The sequence below is a fragment of the Asterias amurensis genome, chromosome 8, assembly GCF_032118995.1.
Source record: "Asterias amurensis chromosome 8, ASM3211899v1".
NCBI classification, from domain to species: Eukaryota; Metazoa; Echinodermata; class Asteroidea; order Forcipulatida; family Asteriidae; genus Asterias; species Asterias amurensis.
Window position 1 is genome coordinate 2,088,869 of NC_092655.1, and position 22,846 is coordinate 2,111,714.

The window sequence follows — 22,846 nt, forward strand, 5'->3', positions numbered from 1 at the left end:
CCAGAATGCCCACAGTTTAAAAATATTTTGGAGGGAACCATGCTTTAAAACATAATGGGACACTCAACAGTCTCCACTTTGGAGCATATTTGAGTGTAGTTATTGCAATATCTTCAGCAAGGAGCCATGATCTTTAGGTTGTCTCCATACTGTGTTTCTGCAATCTCTATTGATTTTCATCGACCAGCGAAAAACACCTAGGAGGTTAGATCTCTGACTCCCGTGGCCGTGATAAGACAGCCAAGTGTCATGGCTAATGAAACCACTGTTTATCCTAAGGATCAAAGGGTGTCAGGAAATATTTTGCGATGGTGTTGATTTTATCGGGATGAGAGTTTGGGGTTTTAGTGATGGGCAGATTGGTGCTTGGGAACTGTGAATTGAAACCCCTTAGATGCAGGTGATGAGGACAAAAGTGTTGTTTGATTCACTCAGCACTCTGGGTTTGAGAAAGACCTGTCTACTAGTTGTTTTCTATTTTGTCATGGCGACTTGTAGCCATTTGTTTTCTTTTCTGTTTTGTTGTATGCAGGGATGCCATTTTTTTCTGGCTTTGGTAGAAAGTCTGGCTTTTAAATATTTTTCCCAAAGAAATCCACCGCTTTGTCTTTGTCAGGGTGGAAAAACGCAGCAAATACGCAGCCTCAAACAAATGAGTGTAAAACACTGTAAAGAACTAGCCTGGCTATAAAATATGCACAGGAAGACTATTCCAAAGAAATGGAGTAATTAGTTCCTACTGAACACATACGTACAATTTGTTTTAAAAGGCTTGGTGTTAAGTTTGGGCTGATGTATGTGGCTTGTACTGAGTGGTCAATGTTGCCATAGTGATTTGTATTGTGACATCACATTTTGCTTAACAATTAAGATTGGGGTGCATCTTAAGATTGATGCGCATCTCAAGATCCGTCTTAGCCCTTTGTGAAATCAAGCCCCGGATGCTGCTGGTGTTTCAAGCTGTCACTCTGCTTCCTTTGCTGCGTGTTTTTAAACTTGTAATCAGCTGCTTCTGTAGCACAACCCATACTTTTCTTTCAGCGCATCCGACTTCTTTGTTCGATTGCTACGATGATGAAGCTGTATAGGTGATTGGAAAGTATTGGGTTATGTTTACTTTAAGTTGTCAAGACGCTGAAAGATTGAAGCAGGAAAGCAGGTGTTTGTTTCTAGAAAAATCGCAGTTCATACATCTAGATAAAATTATAATGATACTGGAGTCTTATTTTGCGCAGCTATCCGTCAAAAAGGTACTCTTGAATGAAGAGAAACACTCTTTAGCAGGGAATTCTGTGCTTATTTCATGGGTTAGCAGAATTGTTTGTGTGTGCGTATGCATGTGGGTACTCTTGTTAAGCAGAAATGTGGTACTCGCACAGTAACAAGCTGAGTATGGTGACCGTAAGGCCGAACTCGGTAGTTACATAAGGAGAGCCATGAAATTGGGCCCTGTTCCAGAATGGCAGGGAGTGTGGGTTTAGCCAGTATGTGGATTTTCCCCCAGAGAAGTCGGGAGGATGTGAGAGAATGTGGTGTTGATGAATGCAACAATAAGTATACATACTTTAGCAATTTTATTGTGTAGGTTGCAGTTTCAGACATTATCACTGCGTATAATCATTAGTTTGCATAGCGATTCAGGAATTATTCACAGTTTATTGATCCTTAAAGTAAGCTCGGTATCACTTAAAAGCTCCCTCTGTTGTCTTATCAGCTCCATCAGAGTTTCTTTAGTGCAGAGCTTTTCCCAAAATCTTATCCTCAGGCTTTTTTCTTTCTTCTTTCTCTCTCTCTCTATCTGTAATCCTCCGTTTTTGCAAGATGAATACTTAAGTTGATTGATTTGGGAAGATTGGAAGGCCAGACTAGAGATTTTGAAAAGGGAATTTACTCCCCCAAGAAGTTTGTTCTTGAGGGAGGTGGCTTTGAGTTGCGAGAAATTGGTTCTTGAGGCAGGTGGTTTTGAGTAGCAAGAAATTGGTTGTTAAAGACCTGCTTGAACGAATATGTCAAGTCGTAAACTTTGCTGAAATTCACTTAAAATGTTTACAAAGAATAGGGAAATCGAGTCATATGACTATAAAAAGATTTCAATTATGAAAAAAACAATTATTTTGAATGCCCTTATCCAGGGCTTTTCTGAGAGGTTTGCGAAAAGTCCTGTTACGTAATCACTCTCAAAACGTCATCTCTGGGAGCTCCAATTTGTAAAGCCGCTTTGTTGCAGCGTGGAGGCATAACAAAGCAAGCTCCCAGAGATGACGTCAGCGGCATTGTCCTTTGACGCGCGCTCTCAATGGCAGAAGTGTTTTTAGTTTTTCAAAACCTTTCGGTTGGGGCCTGATTTTTTCATCGATAATTACGAAAAATTTAGAAGTGTACACATATCAAAATTACATTAAAATGGTGAACGAGTGTACAGCCCCTAAATGCTAGAATAACTTCCCTGCGGTTCAGTGTAAAATTCTGAGCCTTGGAGTTGCAATCGCGCAGAGAAATGGCTGCCATGATAGTTAAACAATTTATTGAATTTATATTTTGCTCTTCAGGAACAGCCTGTTCGAGGGTGCATAACAGTAAAAATACCATAAGAAAATTACACTGACAAAATCTTAAGAAAAAGTACACCAGTAACCAAAAAGCAGGCAGAATAGAAATCATGTTGGGACAATATGTGTGCCGACCCAAAATAACAAAAAACATAGTGAAATCGTAGTAGATGGTGGAAGTCTCTGTGACCATGTGCCAATTAGCACGCCAAACTAATGGCGTCACTATTACTCCAAAACCCTGGCTGTCAGACAAACATTCCAACCCGCACGCGATCACTTCATCAGTACGCTAGACTCTTATAGTAGTACAGTCAGTACAAGCGAGTTACCATGAAGCTTGGACTTGCACATTATGTCATGTACATGTATGTTGGTGGAATTTGATACAATGTTTGAGACCTGGATTCTGTGCTTCTTTTATTAGCATCAGTTTAGGGCCCCATTTCATGGCTCTGCTTACCTTGCAAAATCTCGAACATTGCTACATTGTACAACCATGCTAAAATTAAGCAAGGGACCTCAGTTAATTTGCTGTCGTGTGAATAGTGCTGAAGGGGTGCGAGGAAGAGGAGTATCACTGCCTCCGGCTTCTAGGGCTCTATGAACAAAACAAACCTGACTTTAATGTTCTCAGACGTCTCCTCATCAGATTTTTATCTCGTACTTTGCCGAGGTTGGAATCGCTGACTCTTCCTAATGCTCAAGTGCTGATCAAAGCAGATTCACAGGAAACTGGATACAAAACATACACAGCTCCATCGGGCAAATCCAAAGTAGTCAAGATTCTCTGATTTTCTTTGACATTAAAGATAAGCAGGGATCGGTTTAAAGAAAATGTCAACATGTCACATCAGTAGGATTTGAAACGCTGCATGGTGGAAATATGATATAGTAAAGTTTGTGGTAACAAATCACCCCCAACTCATTTTTTAGAGATTACTATTACAGGGTGTTACTGCAAACCTTACTACCTACACCTGGTTGGATTAAACAGAAATATAAAACCATTAATATTTATTTGTAATTTCAGAAAAGGAACCCATACCCTTCTTTAAAACCATCCCTGTGTCATACACCAAGATTGCTTCGAACCCTGTTCGAAACAAATAAAAATACACATTTTAACATAAAACTTACACGGTTGATTGATGATAGTAGTAGAAAACTTTCCTTAAAATATATCTGTCTGAAATGTCATATTTGAAGTGAAATAAATCAAACTCATTTCCCGTTCGGAGTTTTATCACTCAGTGGGCGTTTTATTGTTCTTTTTATTTTATTTGATGTCATGCAAATGTTTTATCAGTTTTCACTATTTTGCCGTGACCCAGAGTGCCAATCGATCTCAAATTTCTACAGCTTTGTCAGTTTATGTATGGTGGATTACATAAAGTGCTCACACTGCCAGCAACTGTTTGTTAGCAAAAGCCAATTTCTGTCATGTTCTTTGAACATAATGCAACCACAATGAAATTGAGTCGTCATTTGCTAATTTTGATGATGTCTGGAAGTCAAGGTGACGATGTTGTCTGTTTTTATCCCCTGGCTGACTGAAGGCTGTACTTTTGGAAATGCCACCAGAGTGCAGGAATACTTAAAGACATTGGACACTATTGGTAATTGTCAAAGACCAGTGTTCTCACTTCGTGTATCTCAACATATGCATAAAACAACAAACCTTTGAAAATTTGAGCTCAAACGATCGTCGAAGTTGCGAGATAATAATGAAAGAAAAAAATACCCTTGTCACACGAAGTTGTGTTAGATGCTTTGTTTCGAGACCTTAAATTCTAAATTTGAGGTCTCAAAATCAAATTTATGGAAAATTATTTCTTTCTCGAAAACTACGCTACTTCAGAAGGAGCCACTTCTCACAATGTTTTATACTACCAACTTACAGCTCCCCATTCCTCGTTACCAAGTAAGGTTTTATGTTAATAATCATTTTGAGTAATTACCAATAGTGCACCGCCTTTAATGTTACAACTTTATAATAAAACAAGCCTGATAATAATGTCAGAAACATAATCCTTGATGCATGAAGTGAGGCTTAGTGATGTCGTAATGATAGATTACCTTTGATGTAATTCATTTTTATTTGCGTGCTACATTCATGTATTCAAAAAATAATTCCCCAATGCCATCATCAAGCCATTACCACTTTTTGCATTAACAAGGCAGGTCTGGTTAGAAGTGTGAAACGGCAAATGCTTTTGTCTAACTTTTTTTTTTGTCCGAAAGAAATAATTCATTGAAGAAGTGATTGATGATAATCTTGGATGGCTTTGAAGTAGCAGCTCGAGCACCCTCTTCCTCGTGTCCCTTCTTTTTTCCCCCTTTTTCTTCTTCCTCTTCTCTCCAGAAGACGATCAGAGCATACTGATCAAAACGTTGAGTTGAAACCAACGGTTCTTTTCAGAACCACCCCAACTCAATTAGAGATTATCATTACATTGGGGAAGTAGTGCTTCTGCTCTACCGACCAGGCTTCGGATTGATGATACCCCAGCCTACATCCGTATGGGCTGTAAAGGGAGTAGCCCTGTTTCAGCCCTAGGAGTAGGTGGCAACGGCCTCTGGAAAATAATAGTTGTAGCCCACCCCTAGAAGTGTTCTTCAGGCCTTGTGTGTCTGGCGACTTGCATTATTTTATTTTTTAAATAAAATTTAAAAACCTACGGTGTTACCGCAAACCTTTACTATACCCTCTCTTGCTCAGGTGCTGGCCAAAGTTGCGCAATAACTAATCCGTATTAATTTGTTTTTTGTTTTTACCCATATACACCGATATTGGTTAGCACTGTGTACTTTGTGCTTGCTCCTGAGCTTTGTAACAAACAAATCACGTAGGCATATTACTTGGGTGGGATTCGAACCCACAACCTTTGTCCCTGATGCTAATTTAACATCTTTTAAATCATTGCAGTATTGCTGCTAAAACGTAGGATAAAAACTGCCTTTAGCTACCGCAAAATCTCGGTGGTCTATTTGGTAAGACACTACTCTAGAATTGCTTTGGCTAGCAGGCCTGGATGTCATTTTTGAGAGGGCAAGGCCATTTTCATTTTGCAAAGGGCACTTCCATTGGAAAATCTTATAAAGTCTGTGGGAGAGTTTTAAAGGCCACCAAGGCCAAGATCATGCAGTGGAGGGCATGTCCCACTTGAAATGCCAGGACTGGGCTAGCGACGATACACATCACCATGTCCCTTGATCATGCTGATTTTTTTAATTATCTTTTCTTCATGGCAAACATTTGTTCAGGCTTAATTGTTTTTTATATAACAATTACTGTTGCGTCATCATCTTTCAAACGGGCAAATACAGTTCCCAAACATTTCCGGAGTTCTATTTACTCTTTCTTTTTGCATCAAGCTATTTTCAATTTGAGCTACACCTGTATATTTGTTTTCTCTTACTAGTTTCTTTATCAGGTTTCATTAACAGCTGTCTTTACATGCGCTAAATGAGTTTGTGTTTTTTTCCTCTTCATAAAATACAAACTGAGCATGGTATTCTGAGTTGTTTCTGTTTGGGGAGACTTTCATATGGGATTTGCACCACATGGCACATTTTGCATTTTTTCTCAAATAGCAAGTAATAAACCAAAAGGGAACTGACGTGGTAATGTTTGTATAATTTTGGGTTTGAACCTGTTACCTCTGAATTAACATGGTAGTAATTAATTTTGAGTAATTACCAACAGACATGACCACAAACACAACTTGTTTGCCGTTAATTTCTTTTAAAAGATATTGAATTTTGGATGACAATGTGCGATGGACAATGGAGACTTTTTAGACTCCCACAGCCTGGGAATTCACTATTGAGCCAGTGCATTAAGGAGATCGAGTCTCGGGCTCATCAGTTTCTCTTTGATTTTTTTTTTTTTGATTAATAGTGGGGAGTTTCATTGTGACTGTAATTCGATAAAAGCGGAATAGAGTCCTTGGATAATGTGTGACAAAAGGGAGGAGGATTCATCCATTAATCAGAACTGGAAAGTTTGTTTGTTAAAAGACCCTCATTTCCCTTGTGATTTCAAATACGGGAAGATGAAGTTATTGATATTTGCTTTTATTAATGATACAAATATATACATTTCAATTTATCAAAAGAGGAATTCACCAGGGAATGTTGAGTTGTCAGAACCACGGTTCTTGTTTATTCAGTTGTTCAGCCAACCTTTCCTAATGTATCTACACTATAGAGGATCTCTACTTTATAAGTTATCAGTTGATATAATCTTTCTCCCGCTGAAAAACATTGTACAGAATCTTTTGTGTTTAAGATGGTTTTCTCTTTTTATCCCCACAATAACTAAGATTGATGTCACTGCATTGAATACATTTTAAAATTTCCCCTGTCAGCTTCCTTTGTGATGTATTACTTAATTTCTCAAATGAAAAAAATACATCCTCATTACTTAAAAGGTTATCCCTTTACTCCTGCTTCCCATGTTGTATGGTAAACTAGGGTGTGATACCTGCAGCCGATGCTACAGTGCAGGGTTGGGACTCGTCCTAAGTCCTAAGATAAATCCTAAGTTAGGAAGAGTTTGGTGAAATTGCCCGCTGGCTACATAACAGTTAGCGGTTATGTGGCACTTGACTGTCCCGAACAAAGATATTGACAAAATGGGGAGAGCTCAAATGCTAAGCTACATGTAGATAGCTCAGGGTGGTAGACTGCTGCACATTAATCAGGAGGTCATTGGTTCAACTCCCGCTCTAGTAATTTGTTTTTGTTCAACCCCAAATATTTTGAAATGTATTCAGTGTAGCCCAGTGTTTGGTATATTATTGTTGTTACTATTAAAAAAAAACACGATAGTCTGGAACACATGGTTGTGACATTCCAATTAATATAATAAAGCCAATGATTGATATGAGGGGGAGAAAGTTCATACGACCATTAATCATGCAGCGCTGTCAGAAACAAAACACACATCCATTCATCTTCAATTTGAGAACAACGGAAACTTTCATGAGCCTTTAGAGTAAGTTTGAAGTGGTGCAAAATCAGATTTAACAGTGGAGACCATTTGTAATTGACCCCACCCTATCCCCCCCCAAATAAAAAGAAAGAAAAAAGACCAAGTTCATATGTTGAGGCATTAGTGAAGTTCATAATGAGAAGTCCCCTCGATCCAAAAAGCTAAAGTAGTAATCCCGGCCAATCCCTTCCACTCCACCCATGTAGTTATTAAGCAGGACAGTTCTTTCCAGAACTGAGAAGTTTCTTGAATTATGAAAATCTACTCTGTGGTAGTAGAATATAAAGCAAGAACAAATCTACCTGGCAAGTAGATACACACATGGTGTTATCGCAAACCAAACATATGGTCATACTCTTCCAATTTTTTAGTCGGGTCACGTTCTAGGAAAAAATACCCAACCAAAATGCATCCAATTTGAAAGTCAATGCACCATTCCACTCTCACACCATACTAACAAAATTGTCTCCTAACGCACTTTGGCTTCAGGTAAAATACACAACCACTAGTAGTATTGCACCTGACGGCTCTTACAAACACATCTCTCCTCTCTCTTTCTCTGACAGAAAATTCGCAATAATTGTTGAGTCAAATTCAATAAACAATTGTGTCTTGGACCTTCCCATTGGGCGAAAGAAGTGATACACTGTTTTGATTTGCCTGATCTAATTGTTTTATTTCTGAATTCCTTTTTGGGTTACTTTTTTAGAATTTTATTGTACAGTCTCTTGTAGTAACCTCCAGGGCTTTTGACCTAAAAGCACAACATCAGTATTGTCCAAAGGCCCACACTTCGTGTATCACAACTTATATATAAAATAACAAACCTGTGAAAGTTTAGGCTCAGTCGGTCATCAGAGTCGGGAGAAAATAACAGTAAAACCCACCCTTGTTTCTGCACGTTTCGGCGTGTCATGACATGTGTTTAAAATAAATCATATAGAGAATTGATAATTGTTTTAATGTTTTCTGAAAAAGTTGAGCATTTCATGGAATAATATATCAAGGGAAGTGACTGGTGTCCCGCTCATTGTTGCTCGGGAACAGGTTGTAAGCAATATTCTGCTTAAGCAGCCTTGCAAAATTGGGCTCAGCATTCTAAACCCAACAAGTGCATGCCACTCCTGAAGTGTTCTAAATTTCAAAGGCCCTGAATTTGTACTTTTCGTTACCCAATCAATAAGTTATCTAGTCGCCAATTATTGATATTATTCAGCTCAGTTTTCAGAAGGGGTAGGGGGGGGGGGGTGTCAATACTATCTGAGTGCAGTGGCTTCTATCATAGTTTATTAACCGATGGATTGATGCAACACTGTATCATCGGCAGGCGACCGAACTCTGATGTTGAACGACGCAACACTCTCTAAGCCCCCCGAGGGGGAAGTTATTGTAAGGATGGCTTTGAAAGTGGAATGTGACTAGCATGACATAAACCTGCTTTTGTCATTTATTAAGTTCAGGCTCAATATAAAGTGTGATACGACTTTATGTATCAAGTTATAAACCACAAGGGATACTGACTGGGTAAATGTTGAATAATGTGGGGGTTGAAAGAAAGATAAGTTGATTTTCATTAATCCTGCTGTATCGCTGTTGGTTCACTCTACATGTACGCTCGCTCCAAATGGTCACAGCCCCAGCGTAATGATTATTGTAGTGATTATTGTCATACGATAAACCAGTCGGGCATGATCGGTGGCTCGGCAGCGCCCTGTTGCCTGGCCATGCAGCAGTCCGTTGTCCAACCACTTCAGAAGATGCAGCCTATTTATTAGCTCTTCTTTGCCCTGCCGACCCATAGGGACTCAAGAAAGGGGCACACCGTTGTACTCGCTATAGACGATGTGACCTCTGACGTCACTCAAAAACCATGACAAGGCTGTTGTGCACTCGCTCCAGTTACCTTTGGTTTTCCGCCACAGGTTTGACTTTATTCCAAGATTTCCATCCTTCTCCTTTCCTTTCCATTTCCACCTCCCTCCCTCCCTCCCTCCATGCTCTTCCTGGCAGCCCTACTTTCTATAAGCCCTCAGGAAACCCTCACTGCTGCCCGACAGTAAGGTCCGACACGATAGCATCAGAAGTGCCCCATCATATCTCCCCTGTACATTCCATTTGTTTTGGTCTCCTTTACACAGGTTTATTCTACAATGTAGCTATATACACAACACTTGCTCCCTCCCTAGCATTGACATCTACAAGGCGGTCATCAACACAAGCCCTAGGTTTTTTCGTCACGAACAACCCCTCCCATGCCCTCATCCCCCACCCCCACTCTTCTGAAACTTGACATCTCTAAGTGTACATCATTCCTGGAGTAGATACGTTAAGAAGATTACATCACACACTTGATCAATTACGTTGATACTATACATTCATTACCAATCTCTTTTTCTTATCTTTCAAAGATGGTATCTCAAGGAAAGTTATTCCTTCTGCTTTATTAAGTGCATCATATTGTAGAGTGATCAGCTTCGGTCTGTTGTGTCACACTGTAGTGTTTGACTGTGTCTAGATGCTGCTAGGCATGCTAGGGTTAGGCATGTGTGCTTAGTTTTTGAAAGGGCAAGGGCACCAAGGCATTTTCTCTTGTCCTTACTCTGGTGAAGGGCACCCTATGAGGAAATTGTAAATATCTACTGGAGCATTTCAAAGGCATCAAGGCAATGACCAGGGGGCATGGAGGCAATCGCCTTCGCTGCCTCCGTGAAGTATCAGGCATGTAGGGTTATGGTTGGATAACTGTTTCTTAGCAGCAGTGGTGGCGCCATACTGTACAATTTGGGGACAAGCAAGGGCAGTCAAATATCTTATTTCCAATATATCAAAATCAGCACAGTTAACTACATGTAGCATAAAAACATAGATCTCCTCACAACAACTGGTCAATATTTTGTTGTTTATCCATAAATTTTGAAGTTCAGATCTCTTTACAACTAGTCGGGGTTCACCCCGGTGTTCCTGGCTGTAGCTGCTAAACCCTTATAAGGTGCTACATTATTGGGTCTCATAATTCATCACTCCAATAACCTATCTTTCTGTAAAAATGTATACTAAGTGTCTTGAGTACCCTTTTTGATAGATGTGTGCGCTATATAATACTTCAATATTATATTATTATTATATCAGTCATCATTAACAGTTTTTGACCGTAAACTTTTAAAGTGCAAATCTCTTAAGAATGAAAAGCTGCTGTGTTTGTTTCCACACTTGAAATTTCGAAAAATACAAGATGAGACAATCTATGATTGGCGACTTGACTTAAGTAGGCCACCTTGGTTATACTCCATTAGATAGCATGCATAATGTATGATCAAGAATTCAAGTCATGCATTTCACTCAACATTCTAATACAGACGCTTTAAAGCCGTTGGACACTTTCGGTAAACAGTATTGTCCAAGTCCCACACTTCGTGTATCACAACTAATATATAAAACAACAAACCTGTGAAAATTTAGGCTCAATCGGTCATCGGAGTCTGGAGAAAATAACGGGAAAACCCACTCTTGTTTCCGCGCGTTTCGCCGTGTCATGACATGTGTTTTAAATAAATCCGTAATTCTCGCTAACGAGAATTTATATTGTTTTACTGTTTTCTTAAAAAGTAAAGCATTTCATGGACTAATATTTCAAGAGAAGTCTTTCACCATTACCCTCTGTAAACCCTGTAAATTATTTGTAAATCTGTGAACTTTTATTTTTTTGTCTGTACCGAAAGGGCCCAATGGCTTTAAAGCTTCTCCCTGCAAGGCAGACATTGTTTGAGCGGTGTTTGTGACTGTGGGATGATTTTTTTTCATTCGTGAAGTGGGGAGACTTGCTGACAACTAATTCTACGTATCAAAGATTGTATGAAAAACTGTTAGTTAATAGTTAAGAAGTGATACTCATGACCTTCTAGGGTGTCACTTGTAAGAGGATTTGCAGACCTTCTTTATTACAACAAATTTGACAAGTAAGAGGTTTGGACAGAAATCTTTCCTGATAATGTGGTTTTTGAATGCATTTCATGATTTAATGTTGAAGCCTGCTACACATCAGTAACACACTAAACAATTCTGACAGTCAGCTTTTGGGATATATGTGATAAAAGTGTAATGCGAGTAACTGCTTGCACTGACAGATCAACAGCACTGTGTTTCCCCAGTGCACATTTCACATTCCAGCCGGTCTATTGGATCATGAAAAACCCAATGGCGCCATTTTAGCAAGCACATGTTTTGTTATATTATTGGGTGCGTTCACTAAGCTTCCCTGGGTCGACCCCGCAGTGCTCACTCGGGTGAGCCCCTGACAAGAGCTAATCGAACGATCACACTCGCCCTCTCATGGTGACGGCATGCACCTCAGGTCACCCCCCAAGGGACCCACTCCACAAACAGGGCACTGGGGACTGACCCAGGTGAGCCCCGTCAAAGCTATTCGAACGTACCGGGGCAGACTGGGGTCGACCCAGGGAAGCTAAACGAATGCACCCATTGATAACATTCGGTCATTGTCTTCACTGATCTACTGTTGCATCAGAAGAGCTGCTTGCTAAAATGGCGTCCAGTGCCGTTTCACATCTCAGCCGTAGTTCCAGAACTCGGCACTCTATATAATATTTGGTCCTAACTCCACACCAGACACAAGTCTGCCTCTGAATCCACAGGCAGATGGTAACATTGCCTGATCGAATCAAGCTGCCATTAAACAAACCAGTATCCCATTACCCACCAAGTCTCATTAAGACATCCTACACACTGCACAAATATTGACCATGACATTACTGTAATACAAATTTCTCATTTATTAGAAATCAAGGACGGGCTAATTGAGTTTTGTATCCTCCACCAAGCCTTCTCAAACAACCTAATAAAAGAGGCTTTTGTCTAAAAGCCTCCCACGACAGAGCTTTGGGGCCCAAACAGATTTTTCAATTGCTATAGGATTTACTTGAGAGCCCGTTTTTAGCCAGAGTCTCTGACTAAGGGCTTTCTGTGGGAATGTTGAAGGTACTGGCATTGTACACCGTCAAGGTGCATTAATGGCTGTAACTTTAAGCATAGAGCTATAAGCAAGGCAATCCATTCTTGATGCCAGACTCTTTAAAGGGAGGGTATACCTTTGGTACACTGTAATTTTTCCCAAAATAAATGACCATACAACCATGTAGAAAGGTTTGCAGTAACACCATGTAATGACTGGAGAAAGACAATCAGAGCATACTGAACGAAACGTCGAGTTAACCCAACGGTTCTTTTCAGAACCACCCCAACTCATTAGAGATTGTCATTACATGGTGTTACCGCAAACCTTTCTATATCGTATTTCCACCATGCAAAGTTTCAAATCCTACATTCAACCATACTTTGTTGGAAGCACCGCAAGGGCGATAATGTATACAATTTTGAGAAACATTTCCCTTTCAAGGAATGTGGTTTTAGAGAGAGAGATTCAAGATTATTTCAAGATGTGTAACATTTTCAGATTATTCTTTCTGCGCTCCATGTTTTCGGCAGTATCTCAATAACATTACTACTTTTTGAACTAAATTTGTACAAGTTAGTTTTATTGTATTGTTTGCATAAGAATGGAAAACTGTTAAATAAATTTGAAGTTTCTTTTTTATGTTTTTTTTTTGCAGCTCTAGGTGATTCCAAAATAAGTCTGATTCCTGTCAAGATAGGCTTCCTAATACTGGCTCACAATAATCCAGATGCAGTGGTAAGTTCTCTCAAATCCCCCCCCCTCCATCCCCTCCCGATTTTTTAATTGAAAAAGAAAAGAAAAAGTAATAATAATAATATTAAATAAGTCAACTGAAGTATTGTCAATACTTTACTTTTTTTTTTAAATAGACCTACCATCATGACATTTGGTATTACTTGACCATAACACAAATATGTGTTTAATATACTGATAACAACATTTTAATTTGTTTTTCCATTTTTTACGAATTGAACACTATGCATCAGGCACAATGCATGCATTTTTGCATTATACATAAAGTTCCACCCTCAAACTTCTAGGGTGAAGGAAATAAACCTCCCTGCGCTAAGCTACTTGTATTTGATTAAATACTTGATCCAAACCTCCCACAAAGTTTTCCAAACATTAATACACTTTTGCAATCCGCATGTTAAAACTTGAGTGACAGGTCACTAGTAATTTCGTTCACGGTTATTTTTGTCAAAGAAAGAATTTTCTAAAAACCATCTGTTGTCTCTATTTGTAGAGGTGACACCCAACACTGTGTCTCTTGAAACAGAAAGTTGAAAAAAAAAAAAAAAAAAAAAAAAAAGACAAGAAAAACAATATGGAAAGTCAATACAATAAGTCAAAGGTCGTCAGGTCGGTGAAATGTAAGTTAGTCTGTCAATGGGAAATGATGAGCTGTGCATCAGGATGTTGTGTTTGACTGATACAGAGTTTGTATTGCAGTTATCTGGACTGCTTTGTACCTGGTAGCAAAAGGGGGACTAGAACAAAACTAAAGGATCAACAAAAACCAGCACAGTTGTTTTATTTTTATTGTATAATTGGATCTATCATTCGGTAACCTCTGATACTTATTTTGTGCCAGATTGCCTTTAAATCTCATGTAGGGACAGTCCAACTAAAGGGTAATATTTTATAGCTAGCAACGGCAGGTTTACTACTCGTAGCTTTCTTGGACCGCTGACAGTTTTGTTTCCTAACTCTTTACATAATTTCTGGAGTGGATTTCACAAAGATTTAAGACTAGTCTTATCTCGAGTTAGGACGAGTAATAAGGACTAGCCTTAATTTTTTAATATCTCCTAGGACTAGCCCTAACCTAAGTTCTTTGTGAAATCCACCCCTGGTATACTGCCATTACACTCGTTGAGGGAACTTAATAACCATTAGTGTTACATTCTACACGGTGTATTCCAAACAATTGAAAGCTTTAATCAGACATTTGCCTGCCAGCGACACATCTCTGTTCTAGGGTCACTTCATTGATTAGGTACGGTACAAGGGAAGGGAGGGTGGTGCAGACGTAATTATGTGCATGGAATTTCGGTGATTAAACACGACTGGCGTCAAATCGAAGCCCCTTATGTATTGAGAGATAAGGCTGTATTGTATGGGACATGCACATCACCGGAAATAGGACGTGAAATCGCTGTGGGATGGCATGCACTAGCATGACATGATTAAAGAGAAATCTGGAAATTGCAGGCTTGATATTTTTCATACTTAACGTCTAATTTCTGATTTGTGGACCCTCAGAAAAATCAGAAAAAAATAGGACTTAACAGCCTGAAAAGACTTAAAGTGCCTTTACCACTGTGGGTCAGTCTTTATAATTGCACATAGCGTCAACACAAGCAGAGATACAGTCTTGTTGCTTTGACATATAGATATTTTAAACATCATGTCCCCTGACGAAGTTTTACCTATTTTGTATTCTCTTAAAAATTACACAGTATTCATGTGGGTATATACTCAGCAGCCAGATTTCTTGAATAGCCTGGCCTCGTTCTAACCATAGCTGGTTTGGATGTCCAGTTCTAAACCAACCAATATTATAGTTAAAGTACAGGTTACATATTTGAGAGTTTTTTTATCTTAAATAGTACAGATTTATTTCAAATGTATTGAGAACCCATAGTTATTACTTTCTCAGGTTGGGTTTTTATTTGAGTTGTTTTTCTGGAAGACTTGAGGACCGAGGGCCTGAAACGTTTTGAAAACAATCCGATGCTTATCTCTGAAATAAACGATCTTAATTGTGCATGCCCCGCCAACTTGAATCCCGCTGACTGATCAGGTTGATTAATTAAATGAAGGGATACTTATTAAAGTTGTCAATATCTCTTTAAAAACTGTCCGCGGGTCGCTTCCCAAAACGAGTTATTAAGATAATTGTAGCCCTGGAGGAATCGGTCTAAGAAACCCGTTAAGTGAGGGGCCTGCTATCGCCGCAGGGCTCGGCTCTCTCCACTTTAAGCTTCACAAATGAGTTTCGGAGGGAAATCTTTTGACAAATGTCAGAGGCTGAGGCTTCATTTAACAACATTTATCAGATTGGTCTGGGTTGGTAGGGATTGGGTCTCAAAGCAGCCAGCCTTACAACAAGCTGTCTTCAATTTGCCGGCACTGGTTTTGGTTTGCGTTGCAAGTTCACAGCAGTATTGAATTTTGTTTACGCTCAAACTGTTTTTAAGTACAAGGTGAATCTCCTTTTGGGTTTTGACATCATGTCCAAATTCGAGTCTGTATATCCTTATTGATTTTGTGATTCATTTGCCAACCGAAGCCCAAAATACCAGCTTCTTCTTATCGTGTCCACACACTAGATACTGTGTTTCAGCCAGAACTGAACACAGTTCCTAACAATATCATTGTACTCTGCAAGGTCCTTAGTTTTGCATTCTTGCTCCAGTAGGGGGCATCTCAGGAGGTGCTCCAAAGTTCGTGGCTCTGTCTTACAAATGCAGGTCACGTCTTCAGAGTCTAGGTGTCCCCACTTCTTGGGAGACACTTTGCAAAATAAAACAGGGCGTGTCACCCTTCCGCTTCCTCCACCCATGTTACATCCCTTTTTGCTTTGCCCCAGCCATCCTTGAAGCTCGGGAGATTCAGTTCTAAACCTAAAGCAGACCCTTGATTGCTGATCTATATAAGTAGCACACCCCTGGGTGACCATTAAGGCGCGGTCACACTGGCCTCGATAGTGATAATGAAAACGAGAACGTTAACAATACACGCCCTCAATTGATTGAACGAGTGTGCACAGGTTCTCCGGGAGCAATTCAACCAATAGAATGCGTTCTTTTTGCGTCGTTAACAATACATGCCCTCGATTGATTGAATGAGTGTGCACGTGTTCTCCGGGAGCAATTCAACCAATAGAATGCGTTCTTTTTGCGTCGTGTACGTTATCGTTTTCGTTATCACTGCAGTGTGATTTGGCCTTTACAGTGACACCTGTCATAGATACCCTGTGTGTTTGCTACAGCATCAATCAATCTCATTGGGGTATCAGAGAGACATGGTCTACATTCCCACACTCTCACGTTCCTCTATCAGTACCTGATCGTCCTTTCGGTATCCCTCTCCCAGGCACCAAAGGACATAAATCTGGGTCAGAAACTTTGGGGTGGGGGGGGGGGGGGGACGCTGGATGATGATTTGAAAACTTAGATCGGGGCTTTTTTAAAGGTGTGGAGGGGGGATGCTGGATGATGATTTGAAAACTTAGATCAGGGGCTTTTTTAAAGGTGTGGAAATGGGTTGCAAAGTCTCAACCATCATGTGCAAGAGGTGAATGGCGTTACTGATAATGAATGAATGGGCACCAGTACTCAAAAACATTGGTTTCAAGGAAGTGGAGTATTGGCCTTTGAAACTCAGATAAATGTTGGTGTCTTCATATGCACCATTTTCACTGCTTATGAGAAATTCTTGGAGGGGGTGGTGATTGAGGGCACACAATATTTTGGGTCAAACCTCGCTCCAACATGTGAGGGTGTATGTGGTACACATTACCAAAAATACATCTTTGTGGAGACTTCTTGTGATTTGTCTTCCTTTGTACTTGATTTTAATTCCGTAACGTCTTTCCACAGACTTTGTTTACAGAATTTCCTGTGGGATATAAAGTCTTTAGATTTCCCCTCATGGAGACCATTTTTTTTTCTTCTTCTTCTTTTCATTTTGTCCTCAATCTCTATAACAGTACTGAAAATGAGAAACTCCCCCCCCCCCCAGTTATCGCACCCCTTATATTAAGGGACCATACATAAAGTGAACCCAACTTAATTGCGTTAGGAGCAGGGTACCGATGACATCTCGAGAGACATTCTATAGTCATAGTATTGATTAACACTGTCACTGATCCCCATCTTAATGGTGTGGTTTTTTCTTTGCTTAGTCTCATGAGTGTGTTTATACTGTGGACTTGAAGCGTGCAAGATACTGTAACTTGATATTCCTAAGAATAAAACACCAACAGGCTCGCGCATTTCGAAAACACAACCCTAAGCTGTTGGTATTCTTGCTGTATGCAGTGTGAATTATACACAGAATGTTCACATACATTTGAATGTTTTTTCCCTACATAACAGCATGTCTGTTTTATTCTGTTATACAAATTAAGTTCATGTTTTAAGAATGTTCTTTTTTTTCTAGTATTTTTAAATATATTGCTGTTAATCTCTCTTACTATATATTGTAATATTTTTACTGGTCATTCTTTGATATTTTTCTTTTACTTTTTGTACCTTTATCTTGTAAATACATACTTTAATGATTTAAAGTTTTTGTGATGTATTTTGTAAGTTTTAGTATTTTTTTAATAATGAATTCAACCGTATGTGGTTGCAAATTAAAATGAACCTTACCTATTCTGTTGTTTAATGAGTATTTTCACCTTATGCATTGACATCATCAAGCTGGCATCTTGGAGGTAGAACGATGAAGCCTCAGTGGAAAATGCATGAACAGGTTGCCCCAGAAGATGGGTCGATGAGAGACCTTCTCAGGCCTTATACTTCCTGGAGGCAACAAAGGCTATTGCCTCTATGCCCCCGATAATTGCCTTGGTGCCCTTGAAGTGCTCTAGTAGAAATTTACAATTTCCTCATTGGGTGCCCTTTACCACCAAGGACAAAATGCCTAGGTGCCCTTGGCCTTTCCAAAAAAAGCATTACACGCTTTCTTTTGATCTCTAGCATGCTTTACTCAAATGGCATCATGTGCATTTAAGGTCGACTAGCCTTAACAATGGAAGAAAATTTAATCGTGCTTGATTCCCTTTTAAAAGCTCAACTATAGCTTCATTGTTGTTTTATGGTCTGTGGAGGTCCTCAAGTTAATAGCCAAGTTGAGGATCAGTCAAAAACATACACAATGGGCTTTTTATTTTCGTGAATGGACCATAACAAAAGACTTCCAGTAATCCTAACTGTGGCTTCTCTATATTTAAGTGTTTCGACCTGGGGAAAGTCACTATCAAAAGCCTTTTCATTTGAGAGATCACTGGCACATGACTGGACAATGGGACGTCATGAACGCTCAATCACAAAAGAGTTCCTGTCAGAATGTAACCATACCTGCCTTGGGTGAAATCATTTAGGTCGGACTGGAACTGTTCAATTGCTTGGATTTGCAGTTATGACGAAAGCCTACAGCGAAGCTTTGGAAAGAAAGTGAACATTCGTTGTTGAGTTTTGAATGGGAAGTTGAGTATGATTTGGGGATTTTTGTTGTGCGTTGTAGCGCATGACATGGACTCAAGTTCTAGTGTTTCTGATCAGCGGAGTGTGGGTTTGAGTCCCAGTCTTGACACTTTGTGTCCTTAAGCGAGATACTTAACCATGATTGCTTCGTCCTCTGGATAGGAGATAAAGTCTTACATGTAAGTCCTGTGTATTGCAAGTAACTGAACCCAATTACACTTATCACAAAAAGAAGGGGAAGACGATTCAGTTTTTCTACCAAACTTTTCTTGCACTACTGGCAAGTGATCAATCTGTGGATGAGATCCTTGATGTTTCTGGAGTACTGTGTTGTAGTGGACTCCTGACTTGTAATGAAGTATGTATCACAGACAAACTCAACCATACAATATGACGCAGCCCATCACCCTTTCCATCAGCCTCCTAGACGTTGAAGAAGCCATTGCTGCCATACCGCCATACTTCATGGAGTTTCCTTATGTATGTAAAAAATAGTCCTCAAACTACCGGTAATGGCATTCCTTAACACACACAGATGGAATAATTATCATGTATTAATAAGACATCTGTAACCTTCACCCATCCCAGATATCTCATCCTTCAAAATTTCTCTTCAATCATCTTTGTTCATTTTTCTATGTTACTTATTGAAGACTCATCCATAAAAATAAGTCTCATCTGTTGAGGTATTTCTAGAACTACGAACGAACGAACGAACGAACGAACGAACAAAACAAAGTCTTATATAGCGCACGTACGTGTATCTACCAAACAAGGTACTCAAGGCGCTGAGTATATACAAACGTTCAGAAAGATTATTGCAGTGATGAATTTTGAGACCCAATTAATTAGTTAATTAATGGTTTACAAGGTGCTACGGCGCATACAGCAGCCACAGCCAGGAACACCGGGGCGAACCCCTTCTCTTTGCGATAAGTGCACTGGGTTATTTTACATGCGTTAGACAACACATGGGACCAACGGCTTTACATTCCATCCGAAGGATGAAGCAATGGTTAAGTGTCTTGCTTAAGGACACAAGTGTCACGGCTTGGGATTCAAACCCACACTCTGCTGATCAGAAACACCAGAGTTTGAATTCGGTGATCTAAACAGCTCGGCCACGACAACTAGTTGGCATATAAACCATTACACGGCTCGACAAGAAGCACTTTTGGCCCTGTAGAAAATGATACAAACCCATCGCCTGACACAGGTCAATTGTTATTTTTTATTTTTTTATTTCTGTTTTAATTTCTATTATTGACTCCCCATGCCGTACCCAAGCAGTTTCAAGCAGTTATCCATGGTGTTTCTGATCAGCAGAATATGTGTATGAGTCCTGTGTGTAGCACTTGTGTCCTTGAGTTAGATATATTACCAAAGATGCTTTGCCCTTTGGATTGGTGAACACTTACATGTATCATGGCCTCTTCACGACCAGAAATCTGTCTCTTTCTGCCAGACTAGTAAGCATGTAGTTGGTGCAGACTATGATGTACTAATTTGAGTAATAGCATTCAATAACATTGAGACAGGGTAATCACCAGATATTAATTTTCCATCCATCAGCTGTGTATCTTTCACCACCAAAATTCCATCCGCAATCCCTGATTCTTGATTTATGGGGAGTTTGACTTGACACCAAGGCGCATAAATAAACGAAGAGGTTCGTTCCCCCCAAACCATTGACACATTGTATGATCAATAATAACCAGCTCGCTGAATGATGCCCTCATCCCATCCCCCCACTCCTTCTGTCTTGCTTTCTTCCTTTCAGTAGTCTTGTCATAGCGGTTAAAGGGTCACTGTGATAGTAGGCAGTTTGTTTGCATTGCTCATCTAATGACTTCTTTTAATAACTGGTCACAGATCATTAAATAATCGCTGTCATGTAAGAAATGCGAGACATGTAGACTTTTGTATGACATGAAGATATACTGGGAGTTGTGGTAACCCTTTTAGCAGCGGTCTACACTCGCTGGCAAAATTCCAATTAAAACAGCCGCTGATTTGTTAGACTTCTCCCCAAGTAGCTATAAAAGCATTGAATATTGCTTCATAAACACTTGGTGTAGACCAGGTTACTGTTATCAATACATACACTGAGTGACATTTGACAGCCTAACAAATGTTAGTTACAATAATGACATTCATATCAATTTCTGGCAGTTGAAGATTTGAAAAAAAAAAATTAATTTTGTTTATAGACATTATCTCCTTCTTTATCAAACAAGCTAGCACCATCTCACATGTCAAGACGCTTCTTAAGACATTTCTGTTCAAGGCATGTTGTGTTTTGTTTTCTTTTGAGCACTTTTTATAATCATTATTAAGATTAATTAAACTGTACGAAATCTTGCTGTGCCTGGCACTTTCCTCTATCTTGACAAACTTGGTGTTCTATACTTTGACTACGTATGCAATTAGAGAACGTGTGTCTCTTTCAACATTCCTTGTAATGGTCCACGTACTTATCGTATTTGTCATCAGTTGTGATTGTTCAATGTGATTAAAGTACACACAAACCTGACACCGTCGTCTAATGGAAAACTCACAAAGCATATTGTGCTCACAAAATCTGGAGAAAGTTTTTGAACAAATATGACAAACCGAGCCAATATCTGGTGATTCTTGGAAATGGTGGGATGGCATTAAAAGTAAATAAACGTCGGCCACAATATCAGTTTGATGTTACATGGCTTGAAATTAACAACGGATTGCACGCTGTGTATTTGCCCATATGACAAATTGGATCAATCTTTTGCCATTCACGTTGCAAATTTAACGTCTATGAAATTGCTGCGGTACCCGCTGCTAAAAAATATTGGATTCAAACTGCCTCTAGCTACGGGGCATTCTCGATGGTCTAGATTTAGATGGTATTCTCTCCCCATTACTTGTCACCAAGAAAGGTTTTACGCTAATAACTTGTTTGAGTAAGTACCAATAGTGTCCTCTGTCTTTAATAAAAAGAATTTAAAAACAAAAAACATGTGAAACTGCATCAAATATTGTTTCATAATTTCAGATCTGGTCTTTTGCAAGGCCCATCCATGGTTTTGTGAGAAATAACCAGATCATGCATTTATTGTTCAAAATTTGTATCGTGCACTAGCCACTTTCTTTCAAGGATGCTTCTTTCTTTCAAGGAAGTGTGGGAGGGATTGTGTCTCCTCCCTAGTAGGGGTTATGCCTTGAGAGGTTTGTAGGAAGACGTTAGGAAGGAAGGAAGCTTGAAGGGCACAAGCAATTCCAAAATTGTAAGAAAATGTCAAGACAAAACCACGCCAAAAGTTCAAACATTTCATTCATTTAATAGCCTCTGGAAACAGGTGCTTCAGGTCGAAACTGTCAAAATGTGTGTCAATATTTTATGGTTCCTGTTTTCCTGTCAGTTGTTATTAGTCATAGGTTCAGAAAAAGGACACTTTCAGAAGAAAAACTATTCTGACCACATCAATTAGGAAAGGGGTTGGTTTATTTTGAAAAACCCCTCTCAACATTTCCCATTTATTGTCAGTGTCCATGTATTGAATTTTAAAGACACTGGACGCTATTGGTAATTATCAAAGACCATTCTTCTCACTTGGTGTATCTCAACATATGCATAAAGTAACAAACCTGTCAAAATTTGAGCTTAATCGGTTGTTGAAGTTGGGAGATAGTAATGAGAGAAAATAAAAACCCTTGTTACATGAAGTTGTGTGCTTTCAGATGCTTGATTTCAAGACCTCAAATTCTGAGGTCTCGAAATCAAATTTGTGGAAAATAACTTCTTTCTCGAAAACTACATTACTTCAATGTTTAGACCATCAACCTCTCCCCATTACTCGTTACCAAGAAAGGTTTTATGCTAATAATTATTTTGAGTATTTACCAATTGTGTCCACTGCCTTTAAAAGTAGTAATATAGCATTGGTAGAGGTGTACAAAAATAAATCTGAGATAGTGTGCAAGTTTTGTGTGACCAATCATACCATATTAATATTATTATTGGTTCATTAAAAATATTCAAACATCACAGCCAAAGGCTGAATTGTGTTTAAAATAGGGGACTTATAAAAATTGATAATTTAAAAATGACAGAAAAACAATTTATTATAAT

At 39.2% G+C, this 22,846-nt stretch overlaps 1 protein-coding gene across 1 annotated transcript in view; it reads left to right on the forward strand.

Moving 5' to 3' along the window:
* Positions 1-22,846, forward strand: part of LOC139940810 (uncharacterized) — a 104,661-nt gene that overhangs the window by 40,469 nt on the left and 41,346 nt on the right. The window contains exon 5 of the mRNA XM_071937194.1: positions 13,176-13,255. Within this exon, the coding sequence (XP_071793295.1) occupies positions 13,176-13,255 (80 nt within the window). The remainder of the gene's footprint in view (positions 1-13,175; positions 13,256-22,846) is intronic.